Source organism: Cornus florida, unplaced genomic scaffold, assembly GCF_030987335.1.
Source record: "Cornus florida cultivar Cherokee Brave unplaced genomic scaffold, ASM3098733v1 CherokeeBrave_3.0.0_Hap2_Chr08, whole genome shotgun sequence".
NCBI lineage: Eukaryota > Viridiplantae > Streptophyta > Magnoliopsida > Cornales > Cornaceae > Cornus > Cornus florida.
Window position 1 is genome coordinate 6,736,146 of NW_026775578.1, and position 13,203 is coordinate 6,749,348.

A 13,203-nucleotide genomic window follows, 5' to 3' on the forward strand; every position below is an offset into this window, starting at 1 on the left:
CTAAAAATGCATGTTGGTTCAGGACTCAGCCGGGAGGGGAGGTAAGAAAAAGTAGGTGCATGTGAATGTGTGTGTGTTTTGCAGTACTTTTGGACTACTTCTAAACTTAGAGCCAAGAGTAAAAATATATTTATCATTTAATGTACTACATATATGTTAATTGTTCCCTGGTTATTAGCATTTGTATTTGTATAAGTAAATCTAGACATTAAATTAACTAAATATTCAATTGGTTCCACTTCCTTAAAAATAAGGAAAATTATAAAAGTTCCAAATTTATATTTTTACATAGTGATGGGTTCATGGTTGATTTAAACACCCTGGCCCATCAATTTTGGGTCATACTGTGTAAAAGGAAGATGCTGCCAAGCCTGGCCCATTACTTTTTTTCCCCTTGCCCATGCTTAATGTGAGATCTTGAATTTCCAACCTAAAATTTTATTAATTGATGGCCCGTTTTTCTATTAATTGATGTGATAATTATTAAAATAAATATTTAAAATTAGAAAGCCTAAGTGCAAAAAACATCCCTCTTATATTCAAATGATTCAAAAAAACCACATAATGTTTTGTTTGGTGCACAAAACCCCCTACTATTTGCTTTGGTGCAAATTGGCCCCTAATAATTCATTTTGACCAACTCTTTTTTATGAAAATCTCAAAACTGCCCTTTCCATCATTGACCACCAAAGAATCACTTCATTGCCGATCACCAACCACCAGTCACTCCACCGACAGCCCACCACAACCACCTAGCTTGTATGTGTGTCTGTGTGTGAAACAAGCAAATGAAATAACAGTAAAATTATTCAGGAACTGCTCATCTCGTCCCTAGTTATGCATTTCACTACTCTTCTGAAATTGTCACGGAATTATTATAATAATTTATTCTCATTTTTTATTCGACACAAGTTCGCTTGCCCACGTATTACATTGTAGATAATTTTCAAAACACAATAAGAACAATACCAAGCCTAGAACAGACATAGAGATTGGATTTAAATTGATAAAAAAGAGATAAAAAATGAGTAGAATTATCCATAAACACTCCAAATCCAGAGAAAAATAGATCAATTTCAGATTGGAAAAAGAAAGGGTGATAAATTCGACGAGTTAGTTGTAATATTTTCGGCGCTGCTCTTCGTGGAACTCCATTTTCACGATTCTGAAGAAACTGAAGCGAATCTCCCAATCACAAAGGCGTAGAGAGAGAGAGAGAGTGTGTGTGTGTTTTTCGAGATTTCTGATGAATTTTTCGCAGTGAAGTTGGAGGGCTTTTCCAAACGGAGAGGGTGTGATGAGTTGCGTGATCTGAGAAGAGATGCAGAAATAAAATAGGCGGGAAAAAGAATGTGAGGTTCTCTGAATCGAAACCAGGGAGTGATCGGTGGTTGGTGATCGGCAACGGGGTGATTCTTTGGTGGTCAATGATGCAAAAGAGCAGTTTTAAGATTTCATAAAAAGAGTTGGTCAAAATGAATTATTAGGGGCCAATTTGCACCAAATTAAACACAAGGTCCGGTTGGTTAGATAGAAATTTTTGATGAAAAGTGAAAGTGAAAGTGAAAGAAAATAAAGGAAATAAAAAGAAAATCAAGTTTTTATTATGTATTTGGTTAGCAAGAAGTTATGAGAAAATATTATTTTGTGAGTTTGGAAAGGATTAAAGTGAAAAGAAAATGATTGTAATTTTCAAAACTACCATTTTAATAAGATTACTTTGTACTTCTTGAGGTACTATCATATTTCCATAATTATGAACAAAATTAAAATTTTAAGTTCAAACATAAATTAATGGACATTATAGTATTTGTATTCATGTTTAATGATTAGATATATGTAATTATAAATACAAGTTTAATTAATAAAAAATTTTGATCTGAAAATTCTTGAGGATAAAAGGTTGAAGTTAATATATATACTTTTAGTCAAAAAAAAAAAAAAAAAAAAAAAAACTTCAGTCTAATAGAAATAAAATACAATATACGTAGAGTTAAAACTAAATTAATTTGGTATATCTAATATAGAGTTAAAATTAAATGAGTTTGATACATTTCACTAATTGAGTCATAAAGTCATGAGAAGTCTATGTATAAAAATATAGATATATATGAATTAAATTATAATAAAAAAAAACTTGTATATGTAAAGACACTGACTTGGTTTTTTTACCCAAAGCTTTGTTACTAAATACTCAGATTCATATATATATATCACTCTCAATCATTATTAATTGTGGAAGGAAAAAAATAAAATAAGATAAAATTTTAATTTTGATATAAAACTATATACAATTAAATTAGTGTTTACATGATTTTATAAGCAATTTACAAAAGAATAAAACTCACTTCACTTGTTATAGAAGTTTGTGGAGGAAGTGAGGGGGGTGACATGGACATAATAAGAAACTAAGATGTGAAGGTAGCACTTTAACGGGAAAGTAAAATTTCCTTGTGTTTTATGTCAAATTTTTTTTTAAGAAAATTAAGCAGTTGCAAGAAAATTACTTTCCTAAAAATTTTCTCTTTCACACTAACCAAACTCCTAAAAAAGTTACATATTTTCCTTTTCTTTTCTTTTCTATCTATTTCATGTTAACCAAACAAAACCTAGATAAGGTTTTGTGCACCAAACAAAACAATAGGTTTTTGTTTTTTGCACTATTTGAATTTAACAGGGGTGTTTTTTTTACTATTAGGCCAAATTAGAATTATGTTTTTATTAAAGTCCTCATTGAATTATTCATTGAAATCGAAAAAAGAAAACAATTAATTTTTTATAATTACAATCACGTGGCATGGTGTGAGCCTTGTGAGATGTGAATAGGGGCGGCTCTAGCAATTTAGTCATTTGCCTAGCCCCACATGAAAAAAAAGGCCCCAGTCAAAGTGCATATTGTACTTATTATAGTTATGGTAGGTTATCTTTGTAATTTAATATTCTCCATATCATTTATGTTTTTTTTTAATATATTTTTAATATTTATTCTAAGCAGAAAAAACTATTAAAAATGAAAAATAACTGGTGCAATACCATGATGTTAGTAACTTACTTTTAAGTAGGGAGCTAGTTGTAGACTCAAAGAAAAGAAAGTTAGAGATGCATGCATTGTGTGAAAGAAAAGATAATAATTGAAAAGGAAAAGGTATTACAATAAAAAGGTTTTGATATAATTATAAATAGGGGTTGGTTAAGATATATGAAAAGATATGTATATAAAATTAAAATAATAAAAAATAAGTGGAATAATCTTAGGTTTTTGATAAGACGGTGGGTTTGAGTCCGAGCGGCTGCTCTAATAAGACCTTAGTTGGTCCGTCCTGTTTGACTGACCTTAATGGCTCCGTCTTGCTTGACATCATTGTCTTTTTTTAATCGACAATATTAAAACATAAAACTAGTACGAAACTCAACATTTGTTGCTTAAAAAATTCATTGTGATTTCGTCAAAAATTTAGTCTGTCTCTTAAAAATTCATTGACAATTTTGTTAAAATACTAAAATTCTCGTCTTAGACATCAAGTTATATTGAGCTAGTCCTACGCATAAATTTATATTGATTTGACTAATTTATATTTTTGATTAATTTGACCACGACTTACTTTTCAAATCTAATTTTTAATTTTCAAAATCAAAAATTATTTTTCCTACTGAACATGACTGCTTTTCACACATACATTGTTGGAGTCACTAGAGCTATATCCATAGCACTTCTTTTACTTTTCCCCCTCTAATTTCTAAGACATTATAGTATTAGGATAGTGGGACCCATTGAATGTAGCGAATTTAACGTCCAAGTTCATTTATACACATACAAATGTTGTTAACCATGCAGCAATATGTCGGTTTACGTATAATAATGTATACATATGTAACATATGAATATAATTTTTTTGAAAGTGGGCTTCGAAATTTTGGAACCACTCGAAAACTGCAAAACATGCTTCGCTGGAAATAGTTATTTACACCTAATTTTTCTTACCTTCCCCTCTCAAGGGAATGTATCTGAGGTATATATAACTAACCTACACCACCAGCTAAATCTCGGCCGCTAGTTCCAATCATATCACTCAAAAGTTGTGATGTTGGAGATAAGGTATTTAAATGAGACGATTCCAAGGTGATTGGTCGGGTAATTAGTTGGGACCCACAAAAGCTTAGCTCTGATTGTTACTTAAGGACACGGTGGACACGAGGAAACAGTCATTCGTTGGGTTTGAGTCGCACGCCAACACGCGCGGGTTCAATAAGGAACGTGTCAGAGCTTTTGGTTCTGATCTGCGTCAGCGTAAACCAAGATTATGGAATGTGGACAACATGTATGTCCAGATTTAGTTTTTCTATATATTAGCCCCCATTCTCTCTCTCTCTTCCTCCCTCAATTCGCAGTGTCCACCTATAGATAACGACTCACTGCAGCCTATTGTTATTCTGAGAAAGTGCATATAGAAGAGAGAGTGCAGAGAGAGAGAGAGAGAGAAAATGGAAGGAATTAGCTCGATGAAGAGTTTTAGGAAAAAGGAAAAAGATCTATTCCATGTAATTCACAAGGTTCCTTTTGGCGATGGTCCTTATGTCCGAGCTAAACATGCTCAGGTGTGCCTCTCTCTCCAAAATTATCACTATTAGAGCAATTAGTATCTTGTTTTTGTGAATACATTTATATAAACATCTCATATATTACGAATTTCACAATTTAAATCTTGAAGTATGTAAAACAATTGATTTATTCAACACCAATTTAAAAATACTTTTTTTTTTTTTTTTTTTTTTTTGGGGGGGGCGGGGGGTTTATTTTCAGTTTTTTGAAACATTTCGTTGCATTCTGCGCCCCTCCTCGTACCTAGTGTCTAGGAAATCCTTGTACCATACTCATTTCATCTTTGAAGTTCACTTATTTTTAAGGATCCTAAAATATTCCTTAATAGAATGATATTATAAACATTCATAATAATAAATCATGCATGTAGAACCACCAAATTTAAAAAATTGAGTGCTATAACATAATTTTATATCAGTTAAGTTCAAGAGTTGGAACTTGAAGAACTAACATAAATCGCAACGTAAATCATTGAAATTCAAATCTTCAGATTAATTTTATCATAAAGGTCAACGCGTCTCAGATCTCCATATTGGTTCTATCATAAAGGTCAACGCATCTCAGATCTCCATATTGATTCTACCATAAAGTTCAACTATAGTAAAAATACCCTCTTGCTGAATAAATTATCACACCCCAAATCTCCAAATTAATTGATTCTGCCATAAAGGTCAAATGATAACCAATAACTCTACTTACAATTTTCATCCCACTATGAGATCTCCAAAAGCAACTCTTTTAAAATTTTCACTAAGTGAAATGAAATTCAATTCTAACTATAAATTTTTTTACATTGATCTAGTTAGAGAAGCGGGAACTTTTTTCTTTTTCGCCATACATTACTTCTAAGAATGACCAATTGATTTTTACGGTTTTTTTTTTCTTTCCTAAATGAAGACTTTTACGTATTTGAAAAACAAAACAAAACAAAACGAGTTCAAGATGCGGTAAGCATATATTCGAGGGTTGAAAAACAAAACGAGTTCAAGACGCGGTGCCGGTTCCAAATAACTGATTCTAGCATAGAGTACCCTCATATTTAATATTTTTTCTATTTTTTTAAAAAATAATAAACAAATTGCTTGTGATCATGAATTCAGTTAGTTCAGAAGGATCCAGAAGTAGCAATAGTACTATTTTGGAAGGCTATAAATGCGGGAGATAGAGTGGATAGTGCCCTAAAAGACATGGCAGTGGTAATGAAGCAATTGGATAGAAGTGAAGAGGCTATTGAAGCCATCAAGTCTTTTAGGGTTCTTTGCTCCAAACAAGCCCAGGAATCACTTGATAATGTTCTCATCGACTTATACAAGGTATATATGGACTAAACATTCATATTTCCGTAATTAGCTATATATAATATCATATGTGAATATCTATATCTTTACTATTATTAAATGTGCAAAGAGTTTCAGTATTTTAGTATTTATTTATTAATTAAAAAAATATTTATTAAATAATATAAAACTTTAAAAATTACTTAATAAAATTCAAATTACCTAAATCTATATTATTATTAAAAGATTTTCTATAAAACTATAACACAAAATCTATATATATATATATATATATATTATTATTATAGAAGATAATGACATTCATCCGATCCGGCCAGTTATGATTATATCATTATCAGGAGAGGATACATGTCATCATTCTATTAATTCAAGAAGTTTATAAATAGAGGTATGGAGGAAGGATGAATGGTAAAGTGGGAATTCTAGAAATCCAAGGGTGCAAAATTTTAGAATAAAATACAGAAGTCAATATTCATCCCAACACCCAAGCCTTAAAGAACTGTTCTTCGTTCTTTTCTCCGTGATTCAACAAAATTGACCAAATTCAACTTCAACAAAAAACAAGCAGCAATAATAATATAAAAAATATTTATTAATTGATATAAAAAGAGTTTCAATATTTCAGTATATATATATATATATATATATATATATATATATATATATATATAATATTTATTAATTGATATAAAAAGAGTTTTTCACAAATTAGTTTTTATTATGAATTTTTTAATAAAAGAAAATCTAATTAGATAAGAATTATTAATATAAAAAATATTTATTAATTGATATATAAAATAAAATAATTTTTCTGAAACTCTACCACAAATTACGTTTTATTACGAGTTTCTTAATAAAATTAAATCTAATTAGACAAGAATATATTTAAAGAAAATAAAATAATTTTTATAAAACTCTATCACAAATTACTTATTTTATTTTCAATAAAACTCTATCACACTAGACAAATATATATTTAAAGAATTTCTATAAAATTCTAGCACAAATTACCTATTTATTTATTTATTATGAGTTTTTTAATAAAAGAAAATATAATTATACGAGTATTATTAATATAAAAAATTATTTACTAATTGATATAAAAAAGAGTTTCTATAAAACTCTAACATAATTTACCTACTTATCTATTTATTATGAGTTTTTTTAATAAAAGAAAATCTAATTAGACAAAATTATTAATATCAAAAATATTTATTAATTAATTTAAAAAGAGATTTTAAAAGAGTTTCAATATAAAACTCTAACACAAATTACCTATCACATTAGACAAGAAAATATTTTAAAAAATATATAACAATATAATAATACTTATAAATGAAATATAAAAGTATAAAGAGTTTTAACATTTCAGTACTCCATTCATCCCATAATAGTTGTTTATATTTCTTTTTTGGGTTTTCTCAAAATACTTGTCCACTTACCAAGTTTAAACAACATATTTCACATCTTTTCATAAAATACCCTTAAAATTTTAAAAATTTCAAACTTGATTGTATATATATATTTAAACTTGAAAGGGTAACTTCGTAATTTTTAAAGGGGACAATATAATAATTGCATGTTCCCTTAAAAAATTCTATTCTTTATAAGGGACATCTATTATGGGATGGAGGGAGTATTTATTTTTTAATATAAAAAGAAAACTATATCACATATAACCTCTGTATTTATTTATTTATTATGAATTTTTTAATAAAAGAAAATATAATTAGATAAGGATATTTTTAAATAAAATAAAATAATTTCTATAAAATAGTTAAAAAACATATAAAAAGAAAAATTCGACCAGTTACAAAACATTCATGCCTTTTCCTAAAATATATATGTGTGTGTGTGTGTGTGGGGTATCCATATGTATGTAGGCATTAATTACACTAACATATAATAAATTTAATTTGTAGAAGTGTGGTAAAGTAGATGAACAAATAGCATTATTAAAGCAGAAGCTTAGGTTGATCTACCAAGGAGAGGTCTTCAATGGAAAACCCACAAAAACTGCACACTCTCATGGCAAGAAATTTCAAGTTTCCGTCAAACAAGAAACTTCACGAATATTGGTACGTATGTACATATATGTTTACACGGATCATTTTTATTTTTGTTTATTCCCAAATTTATCTTTTTTTATTTATCACAATTCAAAATAGTAATAATGATGATGATAATTTAGAACTCATTGATGGTAAAAGTTTGGGTTAGCACATCATAGGATGTCAACACTATTAGCACATCATAAGCTTAGGAATTAACCGGTATACTTGCAACTTTTAAGTTTATAATAATCTTACTACATAAGATTTCGACATCTACTCCCAATTTCATTCTATGGTCACATGCAAAAAATTTTGGGGGAAAAAAAAGTCCCAAATGGTCCATTCAACTTGAAGAAATCTTTTAGATGGTATAAATCCTTTATAAACATGACTTTTTTCCTCTCTTTTTTTACCAGCCTCAAAACTTTGACCTAACTTCAGAGTTAAGACTAAAACTACTAGGATAAGGTAAAACCAGTAACATAAATTGAGAATATAAAGCATTCAAGACCGAAGAATATAACACTTTAAGAAATTAATAATGTTATATTTATTACATTCTCAAATAATGAGATTATAATGTATTGTATTGTCATGTAAAGAATGTCACATACAATAAAGTTTAGTTAAAACACTTATAATGGGGAGGACATATCCGAATTTACTTTAGATGTCAACGAAAACATGAGGCACTGCTTCTCTTATTTTCACCGAACCTCTCTCATTTTCACGAATTGAAGTGGTTTAGATGATCCTAATCTCAATCTCAGTGGATACATACATACATACTGCAATTTACTGGTAATAGTTTTTTGATTTATTTATATGAGTTGAAGTTATCAACAGATAGCGATTCATTAGTTTTTGGACTCATTTATAGATTCATTAGGTTTTGGACTTATTTAAAGATTCATTGATTTTTGGACTACTATACGTGGCCTGTTAGTCAATTTGTGATCCTAAAATATATATACTAACAATTATTTTATTATATTTTGGTGACATCTATGCTAACGAGTATAAGATTATACAGTGCCTACCGTACCACAACATGTTTCTTTATAAAATTTTAAATAAAATTATTTACGTTCCAAATTATAATCATCAGAATTATATAATTCCAAGTCATATAAAAATTTCTTTACCACTTCAATTGCTTGAATGTATTGTTATCCCAGCAAGTCCGACTTGTAAACATTGCAGGGGAATTTGGGCTGGGCCTATATACAGAAAATGAACTACATGGCTGCGGAGGTGGTGTACCGGAAAGCCCAAATGATCGACCCCGATGCCAACAAGGCGTGTAACTTGGGCCTGTGTCTGATAAAGCAAGCCCGGTACGATGAGGGCCGGTCAGTTCTTGAAGATGTATTGCAAGGTAGACTTCCAGGTTCTGATGATTTGAAATCGAGAAATCGAGCAGATGATTTGTTACTGGAAGTTGAATCCCGGCAGCCTCCGGATGAAGTGTCAAAATTTATGGGGCTTAATCTTGAAGATGATTTTGTTGATGGGCTTGAAAAGTTGATGAGTGAATGGGGCCCATTGAGATCCAAAAGGCTTCCCATTTTTGAAGAGCTCTCTCCATTTAGAGATCAGTTGGCCTCTTAAGTTTTGTATATTTTCTTTGTAATGTAAAATGCTTGTAGTATAAAAATATATTAGGTGTTTTTTTTTTTTTTTTTTTTTTTTTTTTTTTTTTTTTTTTTCCAGATTGCAATGGTTCAAAACTTAATTTATACCCAGAAGAATCTCAGTAAAACAAAATGACACTTTTACTTTCATATTTTATTTTTTCCAAATCATATTTTTATTTTTCCAAGTGAACATGCCTTTTACACATATTCACACCGTGGACGGAGTCCCTTGAGCTATCCATAATTCGTATCACTTCTCTTACTCTTTCTTTCTCTAATTTGATTTATATGTTCTAATAGTACATCAAGAGCACTGCAACACTTGACAATCAAATTATTATTTTTAGCTATTTCAATTACGAGTGTCTAACGAGAATTATTAAATTATTAATTAGGGTGAAATACCTCGACCTTCCCTAAGATTTGTCCAAATGTCTCCCAGCTAAAAATATCATCAAAGTAACCCTTAACGTTTGTCTAAATATCTCTTTGCTGAAATTATTGTCAAGATAGCATGCACCCTCCCCTAAGATTTGTCAAAAATAACCCGACACCGCTTAAGGTTTGTCCAAATTTCTCTGAACACCCATAACATTAATCAATATAATATTTTCTAAATGTCCAAATTAAACAACTTGAAAGTGAGAGAAAATAACTCAAATGACCGTTTCAACCAAATGTAATTGGACAAAACTACCATTTCTTATATCTCCCCTTTAGACTGTTTTTGTAGTCAATTGAAGAATTTTTTTTTTTTTTTGAACAAGTGGTTTGTTGATGAATCAAATAATGAATTATTATTAACCAATGTCTATTTTGTTGAATTATATAAATTATTTATTGAATAATTTGTTTTGACAACAAATATGTTGAATTATATGCTGAAATGGTTATTTGGTAACAAGGTCATTTAAGTCATTTTCTCTTAATTAGTGTTAGTATAAGCATTTATAAAATAAACAAAAAAATTCTATTTATCGACTTAAGTCCGACTTGGACATGTCAAGGGGTATCAAAGATTATTAGACTCTTACTTCCCAAAGGGAGGTCAATACTCAAGTCTCAATGGAGACGTGTGTGTACCAACTAAGGAAAAAAAAATAATAAATAAATAAAAAATGTTATTTTGATAATAGTTAGGTTTTTGAACAAACTTCAGGAGAGGTTGGGAGGTTAAGGTATTTCACCCTATTAATTAATAATGCATGATATTGATATCTCTCTTTTTAAAGTGTTTAAATCAACCATGAACCCATTGCTATGTAAAAATATAAATTTGGGACTTTTATAATTTTCCTTATATTAAAGGAAGTGGAACCAATTGAATATGTAGCTAATTTAACGTCTAGGTTTACTTGTCCAAATACAAATGCCAATAACCTGGCAACAATTAACATATACGTAGTACATTAAGTGGAATAGATTTTTATTCTTTGGCTCCAAGTTTAAAAGTAGTCCAAAAGTACTGCAAAACACACACACACATTCACATGCACCTAATTTTTCTTACCTCCCCTCCCCGCCGAGTCCTGAACCCGCATGCATTTTTAGTTTATAAAAATATGGTTGTAACAACGTAACAATAATAATGCGTTCACTAACAAAAAAAAAATGCTAGTAACATAACGATAATATTGATCCACACGGGTTGGTCTAGTGGAGTAAAGGCGTGAGATAGATACACTAGAATATGTTGTCCTTATATAGTTTGATACTGAAAGGTACATTAAAAACTAATACTCTTCCTAAATTGCTCGTTACTTATCCAGGAATAGTGTTCGGGTCTCACTAATGTCCCTGTGATTTATTTTTTAGAGGTGGGTCCAAAAAACCTTGCCTTAGGGAGGTTCCACGGTTAACAAAAAAAAACAGAGACATAACAATAATGTATACAAGCGAGCACAGACTAACAAAAACAAAATATTAACTTAATTTAGTTATGTAAATTACTAGTAACATAGCTTTGATTGTTACGTAAGACCAATGGGAAGAAAGGAACGTAAACAATATTTAGTTTCTTTCTTCTTCTTCTTTTTTCTGGTAACTAAAACAATAATACAACAATATTCAGTTTCTCCCTCACTCCTATATATTAGTTCAACATATTCTCTAGGTCTCTCTATGAATTCATATATATATATATACACACACACACACACACACATATACAGAGAGAGAGAGAGACAGCGAGAATGGAAGGAATTATGTCAATGAAGAAAGGCTCTAGAAAGGATAAAGAAGCATTCCACGTACTTCATATATATATATATATATATATATAGATATCATGAACATCTCGTGTATATCTTATGACTTTTTCACAATTTAAAGCTTCAAGTATGTAGTAAAAAAATTGATTTATTGAGCACCTATTTGAAAACTCTTGATTAATTTTGGCCTACTTTCAAATTTTTTAAAGCATTTCGTCGCCTTGTAGGCACCTCTGATACTTCCAGGAATTCCTAGTAATCCTATGCTCATTTTAACCTCAAAATTCACTTATTTATAAGGCCATTCTTAAACTCAATGATCTTATAAATGTTCTTAAATAATAAATCATGCATAGAACCGCTAAATTAGAAAGTTTGAGTGCTATAACATAATTTTTTATCACTTAAGTTCACGAGTTGGAGTTATAAATGAATTTGAATGACGAACATTTAGTATTGCATCTCAAATCTTCATACTGATCTACCGTAAAGGTCAACAATAGTCAATAACTCCGTCTTAGAGTAAATCACAACATTTGAATCTCTTCAAATTGATTATACCATAATGGTCAATGATAACCAATAATGCCGTCACAAAGTAAATCACTGCACCCCATGATATCTCCAGATGGATTCTACCATGAAGGTCAATTATAGCCAATAACTCTATTTACAATTTTCATGAGAAACTCTTCTCAAATTTTCACTCAAAATGTGTTGAGTTAATAAAATTCCATTCTAACTTTAATAATTCGTGTGGTTCAACATAGTCTAGTTACACGATAGAGTTCCCCCTCACCCCTTCCTTTTTTTTGGTCCCAATTACTCATTAACTGAAGATATACATATATAGGTGCATAATTGCCTCTTTTATTAAAAAATTCCATTATATATTGCGCCTACCCATTCTTATATATTTTATCTTTATTCTAATGACATCTACCATTCTTATCCTATCTATAAGGAAACGTGCAAGTTTTAAAAACTTTCTGAGGAATTTTCTTATATAAATCTTGATTCATCACATAAAGACAAGTTTTATGCAAAAATAAAATATGATGTATCATTCAATTAATAGATTGAATACTTACATCAATGTTTGAGTAAACCTTAGATCTCTCCTCTAAAGTGAATGTTCTCACCTATTGTAGATCCCTTTTCTAGATGCCTTCTCCTTGAATCTCCATCTTCTTAGGAATGGTTTTGCCTTTAGGAATCACCCATAAGCCTCCATGAATGATTTTGGAAAACTAGGCTTGTGTGAGCCTTCATTAGATAAAAACACTAACCCTAAAATTCTAGAGAGAAAAAATATTCTTTTTTCTTCCAAAAGTCACACCTAAAATATACATGAACCATGTATATATATAGGCAACATAAAGATAAGGAAAGGAAATAATAAAT

At 29.8% G+C, this 13,203-nt stretch overlaps 1 protein-coding gene across 1 annotated transcript; it reads left to right on the forward strand.

Annotated features, from left to right (window-relative positions):
- Nucleotides 1-4,385: 4,385 nt before the first annotated feature.
- Nucleotides 4,386-9,854, forward strand: LOC132268368 (protein SULFUR DEFICIENCY-INDUCED 1-like). The gene is made up of 4 exons (XM_059769222.1): nt 4,386-4,596; nt 5,701-5,913; nt 7,821-7,976; nt 9,156-9,854. Exons 1-4 carry the CDS (start codon nt 4,483-4,485, stop codon nt 9,561-9,563), a joined length of 891 nt encoding a protein of 296 aa, XP_059625205.1. The 5' UTR covers nt 4,386-4,482; the 3' UTR covers nt 9,564-9,854.
- The last annotated feature ends 3,349 nt before the right edge of the window (nt 9,855-13,203 follow it).

Bases quoted from the DNA above. Each gene is read 5' to 3' on its own strand.
- LOC132268368 (XM_059769222.1), top strand. From the start codon at position 4,483: ATGGAAGGAATTAGCTCGATGAAGAGTTTTAGGAAAAAGGAAAAAGAT. The intron at 5,914-7,820 runs GTATATATGGAC...TTTAATTTGTAG, and splicing joins TTCTCATCGACTTATACAAG to AAGTGTGGTAAAGTAGATGA. The intron at 7,977-9,155 runs GTACGTATGTAC...TAAACATTGCAG, and splicing joins AAGAAACTTCACGAATATTG to GGGAATTTGGGCTGGGCCTA.